Source organism: Pezoporus wallicus, unplaced genomic scaffold (assembly GCF_028554395.1).
Source record: "Pezoporus wallicus isolate ANWC-B61680 ecotype Strahan unplaced genomic scaffold, APGP_CSIRO_Pwel_v1 contig_7000, whole genome shotgun sequence".
In the NCBI taxonomy this organism is placed as follows: domain Eukaryota; kingdom Metazoa; phylum Chordata; class Aves; order Psittaciformes; family Psittacidae; genus Pezoporus; species Pezoporus wallicus.
Genome location: NW_026642512.1, coordinates 36417 through 60240, shown reverse-complemented (window position 1 = coordinate 60240; position 23824 = coordinate 36417). Strand labels below are relative to the sequence as shown.

The 23824-nt window shown below is 42.5% G+C and overlaps 2 protein-coding genes across 3 annotated transcripts; both read left to right on the top strand.

Moving 5' to 3' along the window:
* The first annotated feature begins 615 nt into the window (after positions 1-615).
* Positions 616-6522, top strand: TMED7 (transmembrane p24 trafficking protein 7). The gene is made up of 3 exons (XM_057430839.1): positions 616-825; positions 3993-4238; positions 5770-6522. Exons 1-3 carry the CDS (start codon positions 643-645, stop codon positions 6004-6006), a joined length of 666 nt encoding a protein of 221 aa, XP_057286822.1. The 5' UTR covers positions 616-642; the 3' UTR covers positions 6007-6522.
* A 6694-nt stretch (positions 6523-13216) lies between these two features.
* On the top strand, positions 13217-21393 carry MARVELD2 (MARVEL domain containing 2). 2 transcript variants are annotated; one of them, XM_057430841.1, is made up of 6 exons: positions 13217-14440; positions 15985-16017; positions 18322-18458; positions 19262-19433; positions 19879-19929; positions 20843-21393. In XM_057430841.1, the coding sequence occupies exons 1-6, from the start codon at positions 13346-13348 to the stop codon at positions 20957-20959; spliced, it is 1605 nt and encodes a 534-aa protein (XP_057286824.1). In that variant the 5' UTR covers positions 13217-13345; the 3' UTR covers positions 20960-21393. The 2 variants fall into 2 exon arrangements, with proteins under 2 accessions (XP_057286824.1, XP_057286825.1); XM_057430842.1 differs by lacking the exon at positions 15985-16017.
* The last annotated feature ends 2431 nt before the right edge of the window (positions 21394-23824 follow it).

The following is a 23824-nucleotide window of genomic DNA, read 5'->3' as shown; positions in this document are numbered from 1 at the left end:
GGGGAATCAAATGGGAGGCCAGGCCTACCACTTGACATGTTCATTCTCCTGCCTAGGAGGCTGGAGCCAAGTTTTCTTCCTCCTACTCTGCCTGATTTACCACGGAACTTAAACTGAATACAGGGATGGAAGTTACCTTTGTTTCCTCTTTAGAATCTGCTCTGCTTTGTAAAGGTAACTGAGTATTTACTGGAGGAGAATTTAAAGCCGACATTCCCGCAGTCAGTACGAGCACGATGATGAGTTTTGATCTCTGGAGCAACGAATCTTTCACGACCTGTGAAGCAGAACCCAGCGCAGAGAGCACTGCGGGTACCTCTCGCTTGTGCTCGCCTTGCTCCAGCTCCTGATCCCGCCTCTCGGGACTAAAGACTCGGCTACTTACACCCAACGGACACCCTCCCGCCAGCGGGGGGCGCGCCACGACGGTCCCGCGCACCATGTCGGCAACCCCTCCCGCGGGGTGGAGAGGGGGGGTTCACCCGGAAACTGTCCCGGAGCGCGAGGGGTTCTGGGTGCAGCGCCTGCCCGCTCGGCCGTTCCGCCACGCCGCAGGCGCCTCCTGCCGCCGGGCCTCACTCTGTCCCGGCTCGCTCCGCGTTCCCCCCTCGCCTCTCCCCGCCTCGCCTCTCCCCGCGTCTGATGATGCTGCTGTGGGGCTCCCGGGCCTCGGGGCCGTGGGCCCGCCTGCCGCTGTTGTTCCTGTTAGCGCTTGCTGCCTGCGTGGCGTGGGCCTCCGAGATCACGTTCGAGCTGCCCGACAACGCCAAGCAGTGCTTCTACGAGGAGATCGCCCAGGGCACCAAGTGCACCCTCGAGTTCCAGGTAGCTGGGCGGCCGGGGCCGACATCCCCGGGAAGCGCCGCCCCCGGTCGAGCTGGTGGGGCTGGGCCCAGCCCGGGGCTCTTCGGCTTCCTCGTTCGTGCGGTGCTCGGGTGCTCTGTAGCGGGGAGAAGCGCGTGCGCGGGGACAGCAGCTGAAGCCGGCGCAGCAAACGCTGCCCGTTGCCGTGTGCACCGCGGCGGGATGAGAGCAGAGAGCGGGCCCTCAAAACCTGCCGGTCTCGCACCCTGAACGCGGACCTTCGGGGTCCCTTGTGACCAGCGTGCCGCGTACCTAAACCTACCTGCCCAAAAGCGTGCCTCCAAAGTCACAGAGCCATAGAATGGTTTGGGTTGGAAAGGACCTTAAAGCTCATCCAGTTCCAACCCCCTACCACGGGCAGGGACACCTTCCACTAGACCAGGTTGCTCAAATCCCCGTCCATCCTGGCCTTGAACACTGCCAGGGATGGGGCAGCCACAGCTTCTCTGGGCAATCTCTGCCAGTGCTTCACCACCCTCACAGGGAAGAATTTCTTCCTAATGCCTCATCGACATCTCTCTCTTATTTTAAAGCCATGGCCCCTTGTCTTTATGAGTCTGGGGACTAGCTAAGAAAAGAAGCAAAACCAAAAAGACAAAAATGAGAAGGGAAGCTGAGGCAGGAAATAAAGCCTGGGAGAGCTCCAGATAAGCTACAATAAAGCTGTGTACAAAATTTCACTCTTTAGATGGGGAGGAAACGCACAGAATGTTTTTGACTGAAAAGCCAAAACAAAAAAAAACCCAACCTCTTCCCCCCCCCCCCCATCCCTCTGAAACCCCAGTACCCATCTACCCCACAGCATGTGTGGGTTGTGAAGCATTTGCCTGGTGGGCATGATAAAACATAAGGAGCTAGTGCTTTACTCAGTTCAAAGTATGGTTCAAACTGGGGTGTTATAGCAAACAGTAGAATGGTTATACAGCAAAGTGTCACAGGCATAGAGCAATTCAGGAGTCTTAACACAATAAAACATGGGCAGCCCTACAAACGCAAACCATTCTGTGATGTGAAACAACATCTTGTTGAAGACTGATTAGCATGCACATAGTAAGTGATGCCAGACAGTTTTTCTTACTTTTTCCAGCCTCTTAACAGTTTGAACATGGAGCCATCACAATAGAACACACTGTTCAGCCTCGAGAATTATCAGGAAAAGAGCTCTGACAATTTTGGTGCTTTTGCAGGTTTGGAAGCTTTCAGCAGGTTTGGAAGCTTTCAGTCTGTCACTTCAGCTGGTGAATAGTACAGCAGCAGCACAAGAGAGAAATCATTCTTGATGCTGGGAATCACAGTTATCTTTGGGGGCTTTTGAAGGAACTGTGTACTTTTTATGGTCCAGTTTATCTAGTTGAAGTCCTGTGGGTTTTTTTCTTTCCCAGCTGCTCTCTTGCCTTTAATATTTTGGGGAATGTTTATGCCAAGTATATGTCTCTGTTACTCTGGCCTACATATTCTAAGATACCATTTTCCCCACCCAAATGTTTCTTGCCCCTGCCTGTTACTTTCATAAAGTCTTTTCTGTGCAGTGCTTTCACCCTTGTTCTTAAGTGGATGTCACTGGAGTTTGCTGGACAGATAAGCCTGCAGACATAAGCAGACATAATAAGGACAGGAGTAGCCTTGTCTGGATTTGACCAACTGCTGGTAGACTGAAGTGCTCTGTGCTCACCCTTTGGCAGAGGGGAGACTCAAGCAACCTCTCTAAGAAGGAATTTTAGGGTAACTTTAAAGTTCTGGTAAATCTTTACCATGTGTAAGTAAACTGGCCCTTTCAGGGTGCATGATATAACCAAACATGAGTGATTTTCATGATTGGTAGAAAGCACGCCCCTGTCAAACTTGAGATCAGGCTTCAAAAATTATCCATTTTTTCATTGTAGAAAATCTAATTTTTTGCTTCTCCTTCCAACCAGGTAAGCATTTCTGTATGAAAAGCCAGATGCAGACATTCAGGAAGAGACATCTGGAGATCTAGACATCTTTTTTTTTTTCCTCTCTCTTTGTATCCTGTTTTGAATTCAAAGCACATTTTTGGAATGACTATGAAGACACTGCTTGCCAGCTGAGTGCTTTTAAAACTTACTGTTTGCAGAGCAGCTACTGCTGAGATCTCTTGTTATTTCAGTTGTACTGTTAATGTTATAATTTTAATAACTTGATACCTAAATAAACTGTGAGTTTAAATAATGCTATGTGAACTGAAGTGCAGATACTCAGACAGTAACATATTTCAGTGATTTCTGCACACATAAAAAAGGGACATACCTTTAACTGTAAGTCTCTTTGTTCTTCAGCGTGCTTTAGCTTGAGAAGTTTTGGATCAAGGATTAAGTGTAAAACTGCTACCCCAAGAGTCATCAGGATGCCAAGTTATGAATACCTAAGCTACTGATTAGTCTTTCTGTAGAGGTGGGATAGGTAGCCTACAGAGCAACATGCTGTAGACCAACAAGAATCAAAGCCTGAAAAAACCTTGAGACAATCATGTGAAGTTTGGAGTCACTTGTATGTCTTATGTGCTGTTTTGGGAAGAACTGCTATGGCTATCTGGGCAGGAGGGAGGCAGCAGAATATTGCTCCATTCACCAGCACAGGAGGACTGGCAGGTTGAAATACCTGTTCTACCAGTTGAACACCATTCCTGTATCCTAAAGCAGCCTGAGCTAATAGTAGGGCAGTTACATTCACGACCATAAGGAAAGGAGCAGTTTTATTCCACATTAGTAATCTCAGCTGGCTGAACCAATTCCATTCAGGACTTGTGGATACAACAAGCAGTCTGTTTGTTACAGTGATATCTTTACTGCCCCATCAAGTTACATCTGCTGTAGCTTTTGCTATTGTACAATTATTTATAACAAAGTAATTAAAGTTATGCTTTGTAAATGGTTTGGAACTAGAGCTGACGTTACATATGCTGAACCTACAGTGTTTTGAATTATGTTCTGTGTCTTACGTAAGAAAATAATTTTTCAGACTTGCTTTGAAAGATTTTCAAATTAATGCATTATATTTTAAAACATGTAAGGCACAAAATTTTGCAGTGCCACTTGACAAATCATATTTCAAAGAAACATATAAATGTCCACTTTGTTAAAAAGACAATTTTTGGGTTTTGTTTCCAGGTGATCACTGGAGGTCATTATGATGTTGACTGTCGGTTGGAAGATCCTGATGGCATTGTATTATACAAAGAGATGAAGAAACAATATGATAGCTTCACGTTTACTGCATCCAGAAATGGAACATACAAATTCTGCTTCAGCAATGAATTCTCTACTTTCACACACAAAACTGTGTACTTTGATTTCCAGGTTGGAGAAGATCCACCACTTTTTCCTAGTGAGAACAGAGTAACTGCACTTACCCAGGTAAAACACTGTTGTGTTTGACTGCAGCTGTTCGGTGGAGCTGTTAGCTGTTAGGTTTGGGTTTTTTTTCAAGTTCAACTGCATTAGATACCTATATTGCTTTTGAAAATCAGTGAATTAGAGCTTCTAAAGTAGTATGAATGACTACAAATAAGCTTTCATTCTGAAGTTAAGATTTATGGAACACATAAGTCTCATTTGTTCCATGAGAGCTGAGAAGGAATCACCAAGTGCTTACGAAAAATTAGGGTAGAAAGTTAAATTCTAGGCCAGTTTCTTTTCTTTTTTAAGGTAGCTTCCATTTGTTGCCATGGTTATGTGCTTCTTGAATTTAGATTTCACAAATATCAGTGCATCGGGGTTTTAGAGATTTCCAAACTTTGTAAAAAAATTGAGAATTGTTTTTACATTTAAAGTAGTAGAGTGTTTCGGGGGGGAGGACTTAGGCTGACCTCTCATGTAAATAACATTTTTAAAATCAAGATACAGCAAATTAAAATCAGCCATATTTAGCTGGCTTGTATATATTTGTTATTTATAAGACAGTATGTATTGACTATCTTAGACTTGTTCAGACACCTGTCTTGAAAATCATCAAGATGAAAAGATGTTTAGACACAGATACAAGCAACTGAAAGTGGTCCTATCAGGGTGTTAAACATTTCCTTTTATAATAGTTTGTGATGTTTCTTCAGGAAATACTAGTTTTTAGCCGTAAGACACAAAAAATAATTGTGACTAGAAATTAAGTATTTTGAAGATCTGTTGGTTAATCTCTTGGTGATCAAAACACAATGAGAATTACTGACTTTCAGTTATTGAAGATAAACTGAAAGTAGAATTGCATGTGAAAAACGATCTAGGGCTTGGAAAACTGGTAATACTTTTTTATGAAAAATAACAAGTTGGTTAAATTCCTAAGTATTTGTGTATGATTATGTGAAGCATAACTGAAAGGAACAGAACTGTCCTTTCTTTAACCACTTTTTGTGTACATGACTAAGGAGGGTCTCTTGCCAAAACATTTTGAATTCAGTAACATAGATCTTGGTGTGTCATATAACTCAACTGAGAATTACAACTATGCAATGAAGAATGTAATGAAACAGAGAAACATTTAATATACACTATGCATCTGAATGTTAAAACCAACTGCTAGCTTTCCTGGTAGGTGTGGAATTAACTGGGGGATCACTGACATTTCAGAAGTGTTTCTAATGTTCATTTTGAGCCCAAATATACATGAATATAAGGTTTGTGTAGTTCTAAGAGCCTATTGCTCATTGCTTTTCATTAGATCCACAGTTACGCACACTTCTGTATTTAAGTCTGTCGCATTCCTGAGTATAGAATTTGGTCAATGCAAGTTAAATTTTACTGCATTTACAGTATTTCAGTTTGACAATGGACTGAGTTAATCCCTAGCTTGCAAAGTTACATGAATCCTAATTTTAGAGAACAAACAAAAAAACTTCACAGAAAGAGCACTAGGAAGCTTCGTAATCCAGTGATGTGTTGTTTGTTTCTCTAGATGGAGTCTGCATGTGTTTCAATTCATGAAGCTTTGAAGTCTGTCATCGATTATCAGACTCACTTCCGCTTGAGGGAAGCGCAGGGCCGCAGCAGAGCTGAGGATTTAAACACGAGGGTGGCCTACTGGTCAATAGGGGAAGCAATCATTCTTCTTGTCGTTAGTATTGGGCAGGTATTTCTCCTCAAAAGCTTCTTCTCAGATAAAAGAACCACGACAACCCGTGTTGGATCATAACTGGTAGTGGTAATGCTTCGTGTCATTGTGTGCTACTTACCTGTTGAAGTTAACAGTTCTGCAGTTAATTATAGGTACAAAGGATGTGAATGTATGCAACATTTAAGTGAGTCTACTCCTCATCCCTTAAAAATCACAAAAGAGACCCAAAAAGATAATGAAAGGGGGACAGGATTTGAAATATTTTCTGCAACTTATGTGTGTTCTGATTCCTGTATTAAATACTTGGCAGTGACCACCCTCACTTTTACTGAGATTGATTTTACCAATAAGATGAGCCATCTGGGAGTATAACTCTTTAAAGTAGCCCAACAGTCTGGTATCTGATCTGAGAGACAACATACATGAAACTTTTATTTTAATCTTCAGGCTGATTGTATTGGATTACTCAAAAGCAAATGTGATGAACTGTAGTGCACTGGTTTGATGTGCTGTTAGAAAAAATAATCCAATGGTACCCCTTGCTTATTTGTAAATTTGTTGCAAGCTTGACATTACATCATGGTGCAAATTTTCCATCAGCCTGCTAACTCCATCTTCAAAACTTGCTAAATTCTGTACTTCAGTATGTTTGCTTAAACATGCATTCTTTTATATTAGAACAAGTTTTTTAAATTGTTTTACTAGATTATAAACTGAGGCTACTCAGGAAATCCACTTCCTGTATTCAAAAATCCAAATCTTCAAGTTTATTTAAAAACATGCAGTAAAATAGGGAATCTTTTGTCACTGAAACTGTGCAGTTTCTGTACTCATACATGCTGCTGCTGCTTTTTGGATTTTAATACCATATGTAGCTTGGTTTGTTAAGCAGCACAGCACCAGCACTGGACAAGGTTATGTTATGTATTAGGCACATATAAAGCTTTTTACTAAATTGTTTTCCTATTAAAAGGCCAATTTGATATTGATACTGCATTGCACAAGTGCTGTAAATTTTACTTTCCTGTGTGTGGTGCACTTTTACATGATGGCCTTGTATATCTAGCTGGCACTCTTTTAAATACTTCAGGTTATCTTTTTCGTAGTTATAGTTGCCTTGTTTCCACTGCTCATGTCTTTATTAGCTTATGTACTGTAGAGTCTTGTTTTATTTGGATGTGGAAGGTCATAGATGTATGTACATACAAGTAGCTTGAATTGAGCTGGTCATAACAAGGCTAAACTCCTTCAAATGGCTCTGGAGGATTAAGTAGAACCAACCAACTCTTAAGTGCACACAAACTAAATGAAGGGGAAAAAAATTGTCATACATTACTGGGTAAACCAAAAGATGCTTCTTAAACAAGTTTCCAGCAACCCAAGAAAGGATGCTAAACCCTTATCAATTGCCTGTATTGTTTCTAGCAAAAATGCGGAATTACATGTACAGGTGACACTTGAGCAGTCTGAAGAATTGATCTAAGATGACTTGAGTTTAATATCTTGTGATGGCTGAAAAAAATTAAACAAAAGGGCACCTACTCTCTGTTGTGAACTGAATGACTGCTCTTTTGGAAGTCAGAAAAAACTCAAACAGTTCAAAAAGTATTTAAAAGGCCACAGGGGTATTAAAAAGCTTAGTGTATGTAAAATGCAGGATTGTATGTAATGTCTGCCTGTCCTGTACTGAATTCTGAATACTGCAGTCTCATTTTGAGATGCAAGCTTCCCAGAAATAGTTAGGCTTACAAAGATCAAAAAACTAAAAAATCAGTGCTTTCTTCTCACGATACAAATCTGTGCCTGCAAGCACTATTCTTGGTTGTACCTATATGCTTTATTCTTGTGTTTCAGCAGCTGATATTCAGTACTTCTTGTGTTGCATTGCACACAATAATAAAGCAAGTGGTACAATTTGGGTGCAAGTGTGGCTGAAAATATGATTTGATTTTGATAGTGTCCCCTGTTACCTACTGGAGTTTGAGTATCACTTGTGTAGCTTTAATCACAACAAAATTATTTGTTCTAAGATTGAAACGTTGGGTTTTTTTCCACTGATTTACTCTGTGTTCTGTCAAAATTGGTAAATGGGGGTATAACAGATAATGGTTGGACATCATGTACACGTCTTTATTCTTTCATAATGTTTGAATGTGTGAAGTGGGACTGTTCAGCTCAAAATTACTCCCCCTGCAGAAGCTTAGTGGACTTGACTTTTGCATTGAAGTTAGTTAGGTATCTGAACCAATCCTCTTGTATCCTGCTGCAAAATATGCAGCAATAGCGTAAAAATGCCTTTATTTTTGTGTTACTAAAAACATGGCACAAATACATGTTTAAACATAGCTGTATATAGTTTTTAAAATAAGTGACTGAATAGGATATAGTAAAACACATGCTAACATGCAGCAGGTGGAGAAATGCATTGTGACGTTTAAAGCTGCACCTTTTTAATATATAAAAATAATAGTTTGGTTAATGGTGTGATGCACAAGTAAGCAGCCTGCGTTAAAGGGGATATAACTATTTCTTAATTGCTAAAGGCCCTGGGTTTCAGCTATTCCTTGGATGTTTTATGTTTACAGAACTTCTTTTCATGTCCTGTAATGTCATTTTGTCAGTTTGGAGGTAAAAAAAAAGAAGTTTAGTTTAAGACAAAAAGCAGACCCTGTGAATATTGTATGGGAAAATAAAAATTAATATATGAATGTGGTCTGGTTGTTTTGTTTGCATGTGGGAGTGGGGAGCATTAGTCTTAAAAAAAGCTTAAAAATTTGAGTATTCGGGTTGTATTTTAACACATTACAGCGAATCTGCCATGTGGCACTTGATCATTACTTCTGTTGCTTCTGTCGTACATAACAAAGTGTACCGGTTCACTGCTGTTCATAACTGGCTGTGCTTTCAGGTTACTGGGAGAACTCTGCTTTCAGCAACATAGCATGGTTACTGGCCTTTTGCTGAGCATGTTACCAGGGCAGGCAGTAATACTCAGAAATCTGTTCTTATTGGAGTGGAATTCAAAGTATTTGACTGCAGATGCCAGGACTGACTTGGGGCTTACTGCATGTTTTCATGTTAATTCTGGGGATACAAAGTTAATGCAGGGTGCACTACAAAGGTGCATCCAATTAGCGTTGTCTAATGAGACATACACTTGAAATGTAATGTAGCTGTAGTAACTAAATGTGTGATTGGAGATCCTTTATATTGTGTAGCTTCTTCCTGAATCTTACCACATACCAGTTAAGGTTTTAAAAACAGATAGACTAGGCATCATTGCTTTGCGTGGGCACCTTCCAGAATGGCTTTCTCTGCCTGTTTGTTTCTCCTGTGTCTATTGCTGTACATTCAGAAATTTTCTAGAATATTTACTGTACTTGAATTAAAAAAAGGTTTTGTCTAGAAGCATGGTTAAGTTCTCCTCTTTCAGTGTTGTGTTCTTGTGGTCAGCCATAGTTGTCTGGAGGCTTTTTAGGTGCTTTGGCACCCAGAATTTGTAAGTAGCTTAAGATGAGTTGTAGTCTAAAGCACTTTTCCACTGAAAGCTCATCATTTTACCAAAGAAATAAAATGAGGTAAGTACTGAAAGAAAGTTTTAAAGTCTGACCCTGCAATTCAGCAGCAGGTTCCTCAGGGGCTCCCATTGGCCAACTCCCTGAACAGCTGGAATTTTACTTTCCTAAAATTCAGGGTCCTGACTGTACTCTTCGCATGTCTCTCAGGACTTCAAACTCCACCAGTGGATGATCACTGTGCTGCTTCCAATCTTGCGCCTCTGAGCAGCGCAGTTGCATTAGAGACCATCAGGTCCAGTATTGCATTCCCCTGGCAGGGCTATTACCTGGCTTAAGAATTTACCCTCAATGCACTACAGGAGTGGTCTGTCTACAGCTTACCATGCTACTTTTCCAGCAGATGTTGGGGTGGCTGAAGTCCCTCAGCAGGATTAGAATGGTGGCAATGCCTCCTGCAGCTGCAGTAAGAAGGCTTCATCAGTAGGCTCCCCTTGTTTGGGAGGCCTGTAGTAAACACCACAGTTGCCTTGGTTGCTAATTCTTCCTCATAAGCTTTCAAACTGCCTGTAGCTATTCAGAGACAGCTCTTCACAGTCTATTAATCACTGAGGCTTGGACACCCAGATGGGAGTATCAGATGAAAAAGGAAACAGACGCATCTGAACAGGTATTTCATTTCCACATGGCAATGTGGAAGTGTAGAAAACCACCTCTTTTCATGTGGTTTTGAAGCAAGAAAGGTTATTTTTTCCCATGTTGCAGACAAGGCAGTGTTCCATGGAAGAGCAAATCCTTCTGCCTCGAGTTCCTCAGTGAGTTTGGGGAAGGAATTTCCATGAGAAGAACAGCCACATCTGGCTCTGGAATGAATCCCTGCTAACCCTTGTTTCATTAAATGCAGTGACAGAACTGAGATATTCACTAATTCAAAGCAAAGGGCTGATTTGCAGCATTTCACAGGGTGGGTTTTACTGATTCCTGTGTAATCAGGTTCATAAATAGAGTTGTTTAAATGAGGCAAAGACATATTAAGCATTTCTATTAACAGTTCTACAGATACTTAAAATAACACTGGCTTTCCACCCAACTTCAACTTTTCTTCCTGTAGTCCTTAGTGGGGATGCATGGTGACAGATTTTAGCAGCCTAGAATTCAAACCTGGACAATAAGAAATTCACTTGCCAGGTGCTTCACAGCTTTGCAGTCCAAATTACTCCTTTATTCCACTCAGCTGTCATGAGCTCTTGTAGAACCTTCTTGTAATAATAAAGATTTAATGCACTTTCACATCACCTTTCATCAATCTGCATTAATGAAGGACACTGTATTTACATCTGTCTTAGTGATGAGGAAAGTGAAGAAAGGAAAAATTAAATCATTTACTCTCAGAAAAGCAGCAGTAGCTCAGTGAGAAAGAGGACTTCTAGCTTTCATTCAGTGCACTGCTCCTCATTGTACTCAGATTCCCAGAGGAATGAGGAATTATGTTAAAGACTTTGTAGACAAAGTTTACACAAGTTCAAAAGGCAAGTGAACAACTACATGGAGAAGAAGTTCTACCAGCCTTGTATTCTTTCAATACAAAGAAGTATTTTTTTGCTTAGGAAAGCTCTCAGCCACAGAGGATAGCAGGCTTGGAGGGGTGTCCCCCTGAAAATGTGAATTCATCTTTACAGGATTTTCCTGGGAATCGGTACCATCGCCTTTTGTTTTGAGAATTGTGTTGCCATTCCCATGCTACTTTACAGTCTCTTTGAGCAAGCGTGTTCATCTGTTCTCAACATTGCAGCAAGTTTTTACACGCTGTCTTTCCCCACTTCACAGACACGGCCATGCAGAGACACATATACTCAGTTGTAAAATCATTCAAGAAATGGCTGTGTATGCCTTCCTTACAAAAAGGATGAAACTTACCTGCTGGTAAGAGTACAAGTGGACTTTGGGGAGACAATGTTATCTGAGGGTGTGAATACGTGTGAATACGTGAACACAGGTTGAACATTTCCATCAGCACACAAGCTAACAGGAGCAACTGTACACTGGCTCCAGAGCAGTGTTTCTTTGCAGTACTAGAATCCACCTGAGCAGAATGCCGGCCATGACATCACCAAGTGGTGGTGGTGATGGCACAAAGTGCTAAAATGTGATGGGAGCAATAGAATGTCCTTACGTCCCTTGCTGTTTATATCAGGCACCAGTAGAGCCTGTCCCAGCCTCGCTCATACCCTTCTCAACTCTACCATTTGCCTATGTGTATTCTATGCACAGGCACTGACCTCCACTAACTGAACACGTGCATTAGAGCAGCAATGACAGGCTGTGGGCATCCCTGTTTCCATACTCCTAATTCCTTTCCAAGACCCCCCCTCCAGCTCATAGCAGGTGCCTCTGCCAAACCATCAGTCACCATCAGTGACTGCACACTAGAAAAAGCAAATTACAACTTTTATTGCTACATTATTGTAACTATGATCCCTGGTAAAGCAGTGAAACTGGGAGATGGGAGTACTGCGCTTAGTAGGCTGGCAGTTATCAGCAGCTCTGCACACAAACAGCACCAGGAGCCCCAGGGCTGCCACAACCCTCTTGCGCTGTGCACTGCATCAGGACCTTGAAGAGTTCTCCCTTTATATGAATTTGTCATGTTCCTGTGGCTCAGCTGCACAGGATCCCTCCATGGAGGCGAAGTCCTCCCCTGTGTCTCCCCTACCACATCCCAGGGTTTTTAGCCTGGTCAAACACACAGAAAGTGTGACAGGACCCTCTCCATGTCACTTGGGATAGTCAGTAAGGATCATGCCCCCCCATGCACACATGTTGAGATTGTGTGAAATACCATGAACAGCAATTTCAGACTCTAGTGGTCTAATTTAAACACAGTATTTCTTATGACTGGAAAGTAAAAAGATGAGATAAAATCAACTGTTTGCACTTTGCACACGGTCATGCACCTGGCTAGAGTTAAGCTAGGAAGGTATCATAGAATCATAGGATGGTTTGGGTCGGAAGGGACCTTAAAGCTCATCCAGTTCCAACCCCCTGCCATGGGCAGGGACACCTCCCACTAGACCAGGTTGCTCCAAGCACACTGCCAGGGATGGGGCAGCCACCACAGCTTCTCTGGGCAACCTGTGCCAGGGCCTCACCACCCCCACAGTGAAGAGCTTCTTCCTCATATTTAATCTAAATCCCCCCTCTTTCAGCTTAAAGCCATTATTCCTTGTCCTATCCCTACATGGCCTTGTAAAAAGTCCCCCTCCAGCTTTCTTGTAAACCCCCTTCAGGCACTGGGAGCTGCTCTAATATCTCCCGTTAAGGAGCCTTCTCTTCTCCAGGCTGAACAAGCCCAGCTCTCTCAGCCTGCCTCCACCGGACGTTAGATAAACGACACAAGGAGGTGTTTTACCTCCGTCCGAGCAGGCAGTTCAACCCCTCTGTTTCCCTGGGGCCGGGATGGCTCCACGGCGGCCGCTGGCTGACAGGAGTCACGGCGTTTCGTGACATGGAGGGGCCCGACACCGCTCACCTTCGCGTCGCAGCTCCGCTATCGCAGGCGGGACCGCGGCGGCTGGCCCGGTGGGAGGTCGGGAGGGGCCGCCGCTCCCAGCCGTGGCCAGCCGACCGGAAGCCGCCGCTCCCGCCTCCGCGGGCCAGGGCCGCCCGTCCGCCGCAGGTGAGGCCGCCGGGGTGGGGCGGTGAAGGAGCAGGTGCCGGTGCCGGGCGGGGAGTGGCATCGGGCATTTCCGGGCCGGAATCCTCACACACTCTGGCGGAATCGTCCTTTTCTTCCGTCCGGCGCCGGCCGCCCTTTGGACCCCGCGGCAGCTTCTTCCCGTCGGGTGAATGAGAGGTGGCCGAGCGGCGCCGGGCAGTGCCTGACGCTGGACTGAGCGCCAGCCATGTCGAGGAGCACCGGCTCGGAGAGCGGGCGGCCCGGCGGGTCCCTGCTGCCCCGTGGGACGAGCCCCGGCATCTCGCTCGCGCGGGACGCGGAGCCGAGAGCTGCCGCTCCATTGCCGCCGCCTCCGCTTCCCCTGCAGCCTCCCTTTGGCCCTGGGGAAGGCAGCCCCGCGCCGCCCGAGCTCAAGCCGGTCCGTCGGTTCATCCCGGACTCGTGGAAGAACTTTTTCAGAGGGAGACGCCACAACGACTCCAGCTGGGACAGCACGGCCTCTGACATCAGGTACGTCTCGGACGGGGTCAGGTGCTCCCCGCCGGCCTCTCCTGCCTGTCTGCCGCCGGAGCGTAAGTCGGTGCCCGGCTCCTACAAGGATCCGTACGGAGGGTCGGGCGGGAGCTACACGTCGCGGAAGGAGGCCGAAGCCATGCTTCCCGCGGAGCCCTTCGAGTCGCTGGAGCGCCGCACCGGACAGACATACAGCGAGCGGGTGGAGGCCTACAACCAGCGGTACGCCTACATGAAGTCCTGGGCCGGCTTGCTCAGAATCCTCTGCGTGGCCGAGCTGCTGCTGGGTGCCGCTGTTTTCGCCTGTGTCACGGCCTATGTGCACAAGGACAACGAGTGGTACAACATGTTCGGGTACTCGCAGCCCTACGGCTACGCGGCTGGCAGCACCTACGGAGGCTACTCCTATGGCGGACCCAAAACGCCCTTTGTGCTGGTGGCGGCTGGAATGTCGTGGGTAGTCACGGTAGTGCTGCTGGTGCTGGGCATGTCCATGTACTACCGAACTATTCTCCTCGATTCCAACTGGTGGCCTCTGACCGAGTTCGGAATTAACTTGGTCCTGTTCTTTCTGTACATGTCAGCTGCTATAGTGTACGTAAATGATACCAACAGAGGTGGGCTCTGCTATTACCAGCTGTTTAAGACGCCGATAAATGCGTCTTTTTGCCGTGTAGAGGGAGGTCAGACAGCAGCAATTGTCTTCTTGTTTGTCACGGTAATCATCTATCTAATTAGTGCGGTGGTTTCTCTGAAGTTATGGAGGCATGAAGGAGCTAGAAGGCACAGGGAATTAATGGAACAGGAGGTAAGTCATCAGTTATCATTTTGTATCTACAGGGTATGATGTGATGGGGAGCAGTTGTAAGATATTTCTATGCCACAGGTAAAGCAGTTCTGTAAGATCCTTCTGTACCATGGACCAGGTGTCTTCTTTGCAGCAGGTGCACAGAGGGTGAGCTTCTGCCAGTCTTAACAGCATTTTAACTCGCCAAATGAAAGGCGTTTTTTAAGATGTCTGATGCAAATTCTTGGACTCTTACTACTTAATTCACTTTGGTAAGGAGCTGGCTCTGTTTTGTTTGTAACACAGCTCTTTTCCTGCCTCAGCTGATGAAGTGCGTCCTGCTATGTATTTTCTAAACAAAGGAAAAAATGAGCACTGTGCTTATTAAGCTGATCAGCAGGGTTAGGCTTAAATGAGGTTTAATATACTAACATGTATATGAAAACTGCACTTTCAGCACAGTAAGTGCTAGTGTGAATAACCGTAAGCACATGAAAAACCCACTTTTACTTTGCAAGCAAAACTCCAAGGTATTTCTTCACATCTTTTCGGATTTCCTCACAATAGTGATCAGAAATAATAGTATTGACAGAGTTGGCTGGGTTTTCATATCTAAGATTTCAAATACTTTCACCTTTTTCACATCAAGCATTTTGCATTGCTGCTGGCCTTGCCCTTACTGGAAGCATTCGATACTCGCCTGATTAATTATGAACTGTAATAGCAGAGGCGTAGCACTCTCAACTAGAGAATTCAAAGTCATTGTTTTTAAACCTCCTTCACATGAAAACACCATAAAAAAAATTATATTAATAAAGCTTAATATAGCATAAAAATAGATGTATGTGAATTGGCATTTAGGTGAATCCAGTAGGAGAGAGCAAGTTTAAAGTCACATTTCCTCTGCTCTGTGACTGCAGTGTTCTAATTTAACACTGGTTTCCATTCCACCACCTTGCATAAAACTGAGATTTTTCCTTTGAAAAGTACATTGCATCTCTTTGATGGAAGTTTTTTAACCAACTTTTGGTATGCCCGGAAAGAATGAGGTGATTGCTGAATTACACAGAAGGCGTTCAGCCACTTTTACTGTCTGTGTTCTGTTCTTTCAGTTACTTAATATTTCTAAAGGAAATACTTTTTGTAGAGTGCTATGCAAAACAGCTGCTGGTTGAGCTATTGCTTCGTGCACTGTTGTTTCCTAAGCAACGAGTTAGGCTGTAGAGTGTCAGTGAGTTAATACAGACTGGAATGTGAGATAATAAAGGAGGCTGGGAAGTGGACTGAGTAATTCCTGCAAGCTTTTCTCTACAGCTATGCTGTGGGAGCTCTTGTCATTGTTCTGAGTTTTGGGTAGTTGTTTTTGTTCCACAGTTCTTAAGCAGTCTTTAAATCAATTGCTCTGGAAATATTCCATATACAAAGTTTCTTCATACCTAATTATAAATGTAATTCTCTGAACAGCATGATTTTGAAAAAGTTTAGATACTAAAAGTCTCTGGGTTTGCAGACTATTTTTGCTGAAAATAAACTTTAAGAAGTCTGTTTTTTTTCTTTTCTGACAGCTGAAAACACAGTCCCCTTTTCCAGAAAAGAAGGTAGGAAGTAGGAATTTATTTTTCTGTTTTCTAGTATTCTCAAATGGTTGTTCTTTTTCTTATGACTATTTTGATTGACCTATTTATTTACTTATTAGTGGGTTTAATTCTTTAACATAGTCCCGATGACATTCTCCTACCTAGAAGATTCACAAGAACCTTGTAAGGAAGATAGTACTAGTTGGCCTAGGTTATATAATATACTGTAAATAGCAAATCTGATGACTGCTTCTATATGTGCTCTTACCCTTTTTTATGAAGTGACAAGTTCTGTAGCATATATGGACAGAGGTAGAGCAGTTGATGTCATCTACCTGGACTTGTGCAAAGCATTCAAGACTGTCCCACACGACTTCCTTGTCTCTAAATTGGAGAGGCATCAGTTTGATAGGTGGACCACTCAGTGCATAAAGAACTGGCTGGATGGCCACACGCGAAGAGTTGTGGTTAATGGCTCAGTGTCCAGCTGGAGGCCAGTAACGAGTGGTGTCCTTCAGGGGTCAGTGTTGGGACTGGTCTTGTTTAACATCTTTGTCGCTGACATGGACAGTGGGATTGAGTGCACCCTCAGCAAGTTTGCCGATGACACCAAGCTGTGTGGTTCAGTTGATATGCTGGAGGGAAGGAATGCCATCCAGAGGGACCTTGACATGCTTGTGAGGTGGGTTGATACCAGCCTCATGAAGTTTAACCATGACAAGTGCAAGGTCCTGCACCTGGGTCAGGGCAATCAATCCCAGGCACAGCTACAGGTTGGGCAGAGAAGAGATTCAGAGCAGCTCTGTGGAGAAGGATTTGGGGGTGTTGGTAGATGAGAAACTTCACATGAGCCAGTTGCAGTGTGCGCTCGCAGTCCGGAATGCCAACTGTATCCTGGGCTGCATCAAAAGGAGCATGACCAGCAGGTCAAAGTAGGTGATCCTGCCCCTCTACTCTGCTCTCGTGAGACCTCACCTGGAGTATTGTGTGCAGTTCTGGTGTCGTCAATATAAAAAGGACATGGAACTGTTGGAACAAGTCCAGAGGAGGGCCACAGGGATGATCAGGGGACTGGAGCACCTCCTGTATGAAGACAGGCTGAGAAAGTTGTGGCTCTTCAGCCTGAAGAAGAGAAGGCTGCGTGGAGGCCTCATAGCAGCCTTCCAGTATCTGAAGGGGGCCTATAGGGATGCTGGGGAGGGACTCTTCAGTAGGGACTGTAGTGGTAGGACAAGGAGTAATGGGTTAAAACTTAAACAGGGGAAATTTAGATTGGATGTAAGGAGGAAATTCTTTCCTGTGAGGGTGGTGAGGCACTGGAATGGGTTGCCCAGGGAGGTTGTGAATGCTCCATCCCTGCAGTGTTCAAGTCCAGGTAGGGCGAAGCCTTGGGTGGTATGGTTTAGTGTGAGGTGTCCCTGCCCATGGCAGGGGGGTTGGAACTTGATGATCTTAAGGTCCTTTCCAACCCGAACTATTCTGTGATTCTGTGATATATCACAGAGTTTAGCTTGACATAGCTAAAACAGTAGGTCATCCAATGTGCTGTGGGTTTTAGAGACTCCCTTTCCTCCTGGCTGGCTGCTTAACTTGAGGAGGGCCAGTGGAAGCATAGTGGTAGGTGCTCTGTGATTTGAGCTTGGTCCTGTAACTCTGAGGCCGCTCCAAAGACCTCCCTGCTGGTTTTGAACCATGAGCAGCGTTACTGCTTCTGCTGCACAAAGTTGCGTACACTGCAAAGGTCATATAGGATCGTATAGCAGATGTTGATGACTCACAGAACATTTATGGTGTGGTTTTTTAAGCTTTAAATGTCTCCTGTTAGATACCATGAATTTCCTGTCACTGTTTTCTCTGTTGCTTCAGTACCAGATTTTGATCCTTTTTTATGTGTTCCAGCAGAACTCCACCTGCTTTTATTTCTGGATAAAGGGAAACAGAAAACAAGGGAGAAAAGGGAACCCCAGAAAACTGAATGATTCCTGTTCATTCAAGAATTAGATGGATATCCAAGGGAACTTTCTCAAATTATTCTTTTAAGATATACAAGACAAATCTTTTCAAGGCCCTTTCTTTTCTTTCACTTGTACCACTGTTAGGACAACCTGAAGATGGAGATTATGTTAGCAACATTACTGTAACTCATTAATAATTTTCTAATTACAGTAAGGGTTGCAAGAAATATCTATGATTGCCTGCTCAGTAGTTTTATGTCTGTCTTCAGATGAGTTGGGTATTTTGTAGTTTATGTATATTACATTTTAAGTAAAACCAACTTAAGAACTAGTTTTGGTTTGGTTTTTCATTTGTTTTTTTTCTTAACAGTATGAAAGTGATGACAGACCAAGAGAAGAGGTCAATTACAGGCAGCTTAAATCAGTAGAAAGAAAACCAGAACTACTTAATGGTCATATACCTGCAGGCCACATTCCTAAACCTATAGTGATGCCGGACTACTTAGCGTAAGTGACTTGACTTTGATGAACAGGCTTAATGGAGAATACTTCAATGATGCTTTTTACTCACCATTTCTCATGTATACATTTATGACTTCTTAGCCATGTCTGCATTATGTGAGCTCATAATTCTTTATCAAGTCAATGTTCAAAATAGATTATGGGGGCTGGTATCAATGGCATAGAACTGGTAATGTAAATAGAGAAAATGAAATTTAAAAAAAAACAACACTTAAGATGTTAAAGCAGAAAGTTATAATATGGCAAGTGTAATAATTGCCAAAGGAACAGATGACCACCACACAGACAATTTAGAAAAAAAATACAATACATGGGGAAAATACGTGTCTGAAATTTGACTTCTCTTGTATTTCCTAAGTGCTAAATCTATTAACATGCTCCATTTTAAAAGGCATGTCTCTCCACGGTGGAGTGTGAGAGCATAAATTAATTTTTATACTATATGCCATAGACCAGGGTACAAACTGAAACACAGGAGGTTCCACCTGAATATTGGGAAAATCTTCTTCAAGAAAGACTATGGAGTCTCTCTGGACACATTTCTGGGCAACCTGGTCTAGGTGGTCCTGCTTGAGCAGGGGGGCTGAACCATATGACCTCCATTCATTTGTTTCAACTTCAACCATTCTGTCATTCTGTGATTCTAATGCTTTATATACATGCAGATTTCAGCAGGTTATGAGATTAGCAAACATTACAGAAATACAGTATCAAGGTGAATGGTCCATGTGTTTGCTGAAGTCCTATCTCCAAAACTAGTCCTTGTAAACTTTTATTTATTTTTAAAGGAAATACCCAGCCATTCAAACGAATGAAATGCGAGACAGGTACAAAGCAGTATTCAATGATCAGTTTGCTGAGTATAAAGAGCTGTCGGTGGAAGTTCATGCTGTATTGAAAAAATTTGATGAGCTGGATGCCTTGCTGAGACAGCTTCCTCACCATCCCGAAAGCATGCATGTAAGTACCTGAAATCAGTTGTGGCATTAGGCAGTTTCTCATTGTCTTTAGCTAGGGCACAATGTCTTGTTATACTGGCAGTGACTTTGAGGGAGAGAAAGTTTTCCCAAAATATTTTATTTCTTGTTTGGTCATCAGTCAAGTATACCAAGTTGCAGTTAAGTTGCGTACATGTTTTTCTGGTGTTCTTGGGTTTTTGTTTATTTGGTTTTCTTTTGTTTGTTTTTTTTTCCTCACAATAGTAGCTTTCACGTTTGAGTGAGTTGCGGTTAATGTATTTTCACTATTTCTCAGATGCAAAGTTTACAACTAAAATGTTACAACTAGGATAGATTGATCTGACTGATCAAATTGGAATTTTACTTCTCACAAGTACTCTGTAGAATTTACATGAAGATATGGAGCAAACTCAAAATGTTTAAAAGTGTGTGGTCTCTCTCATTAGGAACAGGAAAGGATATCAAAAGTTCTGCAAGAATACAAGAAGAAGAAAAATGTGAGTGTTTTCAGCTTTACGTTGCTAGTAAATCTCATGAACAGCAAAGAGAATGTAAATAGCAGACCTGTGTGATGCTTGGTACAACTCAGGTAGTGGTTACAGGGCTTTATGTATTTTACTCTGGCAAAATTAGGACACAGTCCTCTCCACTCAAGGCAACAGCCTGTCTTGTGAATAATTATTCCATTAGCCAGATGTGGAGAGGAAAAAAAAACCTAAACCAACAGTTAAGCATTTTCATCTCCTGAAAGTATGTCTCATCTCTCAGCATTCTGCATTCAGAAGACTGGTTATTTTGAGGATCCAGCTCATTTATATTCACTGGCTGACACAGCCAGCAGATAAGCTAACAACAGAAAACATAGTCTTACCCTTGAAAAGTTTTGTATTTTTGTGGCTTGGAACTTAGACTCACAAAAAGTAATTTTCAGTGTAATCCAAGAAGTTTCGCTTTGTCAGTTTTAAATGCAGGCAGTACACAGGTACCTCTGTTCCATTAAAAACATAATGCATTATGAATACCTTTTTTCCTTCCCTTCTCCCCATGAAATTTGAATTTTGTGTCTATGTTTGTTAAACTTCATTTCTGTTTTTGGGGAGAGGGATTAGACATATCATGACATATCTATAAAATCTAAATTATGTAGTAGTGTGTAACTTATATTTGCATATTTCTGTTTAAAAACTGCTCTGCATACTAAATAACTACAGGATATAAAAGCAGAACCTCTTTCCAGTCTTTCATAAAGGAAGGAGAAGCAGGGAATAAGAAACAGTGGCTAGGAGAAAAGTGTGATTTTTGGAGAATATTTAGATACTGTTGTTAATTAAGAACATAATTGATAATACAGTATTCTTGGAAGAGTCTGAAAGTGTAATGTGTTAATGTAAATGTTTTTATTTTTGGCAGGATCCTGCATTTCTGGAGAAAAAGGAGCGTTGTGAATACCTAAAGAATAAGCTTTCTCACATAAAACAACGAATTCAGGACTATGATAAAGTTATTAATTGGAGTGTAGAAACTTAGCTATGCTTTCACTTTGTGGAGGTTATTTTCTATGCTTTAAATCGATATGTGTATTTTAAACTATTTATTTGCTTTCAGAACAATTGCGGGGATTACGTAATCACTGTGTTGCTTATCTGGATGTTGTACATTGTTGGTAGGTTTTGTATGCAGACCCAGTTTTAAATTAATGTAGTGAAGTTATCTGATGAGTTTAGAAAACCTGTGCTAACATTCTGTTCTTACCAGACAGTACAAAGCCTGGCCTCTTAAGTATGAATGCTTTGATTGAAAATACTGTACTTGCAAACTTGCAAAGCCCATTGGAGAAGGCAGTTATAAATATCATGTCAAAAGTGTGCACAGAGATGCTGTTAACAATTTAAAATTCTATTTATAGGTGACATCTTAATGATAGCAAAACTTATTACACTGTTCTTTTCTGCAGGGGTTTAGTGGAGCGCTTAATCATGCGCTTAATCATGCTGAATAATTTTGGCAAGTCAAAAATCAGTTTAATAAGACTTTGTATTGTGTTTCCAAACGCTTTGCTGTATGTCACAAATCATCTGGAATTTTGCCCAAGAGGTGCAAGATCACTTCCTGCTTACGGGGTGTGGTGGGTGAAAGGGGTAGCTTGTGTTGGGGTTTTGTTGGTTGGTTTTGTTTTGGGGGTGTTTGTGTTTGTGGTTGGTTTGTTTGGGGTGTTTTGTTTTGGTTTGGGGGTTTTTTGGTGTTTTGGGGGAGTTTGTGGGGGTTTGGGGGTTTTGGGGTTTTTTTTATTCTCCTCTTTCAGTGTAATGCAACAAATTTACACATGGCCTTAAGGGAATAGAGGTCCAGGATGAGACTTGTGTTAATGTTCTATTAGTGTTGCTATAGGCTCGTATGCTTTGCACACCTTTTCTAGGTCATCCTGGTAGGAAACAATGGGTTTAAAGGCAAAACACTTTATTCTTCATCAGTAAGTAACAGGACTTTTTGTGTAAGCAGCAGCTGTCTGTGAACTTGGCATTCAGAGAGAAAGTGCTGCAAAATTAATTCTCATCCAGAATATAAATTATTAGTATCCTTTATAAGGCCAGGAAAAATGTTTTAATAGACATGCTTTCCAGAGTGTATCTGTATAAATTCAATATACATTTTTATACTTTACCTTGGGGATAGATTTGTACATGCAAATGTTTTCATAAGCTTATAACCTTTCTTTGTATCTTTTCCACATTTTGTGTACTTTTTTTACTTACTAAAATTGTTAGAAGCATTGATAGTTTCATTGTACAGTTTTCTACAACTGCCATTTATCTGTTTGGCAATACATTTTAATATGAAAAAAAAACAACCTCACCAGTGTAGCCGTGTTATTTTTCTATTGCTTATAAAGGCATTGTGTTAGAAGAAGGTGCTCTGATGAAGGTTATTTCAAATTTTTCTTAACAATTTTCTTTTTTTCCGAAAAATGGGTTTTAACTTTTGCCTTAATTTAAAGGAAAGATATAGAATCACAGAAAAGTGTAGGGCTGGAAAGGACCTAAAGATCATCAAGTTCCAAGCCCCTGCCTATGAGCAGGGACACCTCACACTAAACCATGTCACTCAAGGCTTTCTCCAGCCTGGCCTTGAACACCACCAGGGATGGAGCATTCACAGCTTCCCTGGGCAACCCATTCCAGTGCCTCACCACCCTCACAGTAAAGAACTTCCTTATATGCAATCTAAACTTCCCATTTAAGTTTTAACCCATTACCCCTTGTCCTATCACTTGTCCCTGATGAAGAGTCCCTCTCCAGCAACAGCAATGGTTCTTCTGAACTCTCTTTTTCGGTACTGCGACTGCACTAATCTACCTTGCTCTGGCAGTTATATCACATCTGATTTTTGAGCCCTTATCATTCACACTGCAATCCTGATGGCTACAAACACACTTGCGTATTTATAAAATTGATATTCCAATTTTATCAGCCACTTAATTATAAGAGTTTTAGTGGATTAAGTAAATAACAGAAGACACTATGGGAATGCTGAGAGAAATTGAAAGCTTGGCAAGTCCTTCATTTGAAAACCTTCAGTCTCATCTACCTGGAAGATGTCTCAGTACTTCCTCAGTCTGAAATCAGATGGTAGTCAGTGCTATCCTGTACGCGGCAAGGAGAAGCAGACAGGGCAACCCAATATGGGTGATAAGCAACTTCTACTTTATTTGTGACGCAGTTCACACATATATAGGAGTGGTATTCAGCCACTCCTTCTTGGCATAACAGTATTGGTTAGCCCCCACAGCTTCCTCCACATTCTCCTCCCAGGTCCGGTCTCTGGCCACCTGTGGGGGCCACCCCCTGCCTTGCTTGCACAGTCCTCCAGAACTCTATGGTTCTGCTCTTAGAGTCATTCTGCAACACTATCCCTTGTTTTCCCTCTCTTAGGTGCCTGTCTTAGATTCTACCCTATAAAGGAGCTAGGCCAAGGGTTCTGTGCCTGGTGTGCTGTATAGTTGTTAAGCTGTTCTTTGTACAAGAGGTCCTTGTCCAAATCCCTGCAATCTAAATGATCTCTCACTGTACATCCAGATTTCTTTTTTTTCTTGATGAGAGTTCTGGGTATTTTGTCAGTACCAGAAGAAGCCTAATCCAAGTTTAAGGATCATTCTGATGTTTAGAAAGTGCTAAAAAGTACCTGAATGGAAGATTCAGTCTGCACCTTTGTCGTGGTTTAAACCCAGTCAGGTAATTCGTTCACTCACTCCCCCCCTTCTTTCCCTCCCCCTACTCCCAGAGGGACGGAGAGGAGAATCAAAAGAATGCAACTCCCATGGGTTGAGATAAGAACAGTTTAGTAACTAAGGTATAACACAAATCACTACTGCTACCACCAATAATAATAATGATA

Excerpts from the sequence above, each read along its gene's own strand:
- MARVELD2 (XM_057430841.1), top strand. The coding sequence starts at position 13,346 with ATGTCGAGGAGCACCGGCTCGGAGAGCGGGCGGCCCGGCGGGTCCCTG. Across the intron at positions 18,459-19,261 it reads GTGATGCCGGACTACTTAGC|GAAATACCCAGCCATTCAAA; the intron begins GTAAGTGACTTG and ends TTATTTTTAAAG. Across the intron at positions 19,930-20,842 it reads AATACAAGAAGAAGAAAAAT|GATCCTGCATTTCTGGAGAA; the intron begins GTGAGTGTTTTC and ends TATTTTTGGCAG.
- TMED7 (XM_057430839.1), top strand. The coding sequence starts at position 643 with ATGATGCTGCTGTGGGGCTCCCGGGCCTCGGGGCCGTGGGCCCGCCTG. Across the intron at positions 826-3,992 it reads AGTGCACCCTCGAGTTCCAG|GTGATCACTGGAGGTCATTA; the intron begins GTAGCTGGGCGG and ends TTTTGTTTCCAG. Across the intron at positions 4,239-5,769 it reads GAGTAACTGCACTTACCCAG|ATGGAGTCTGCATGTGTTTC; the intron begins GTAAAACACTGT and ends TTGTTTCTCTAG.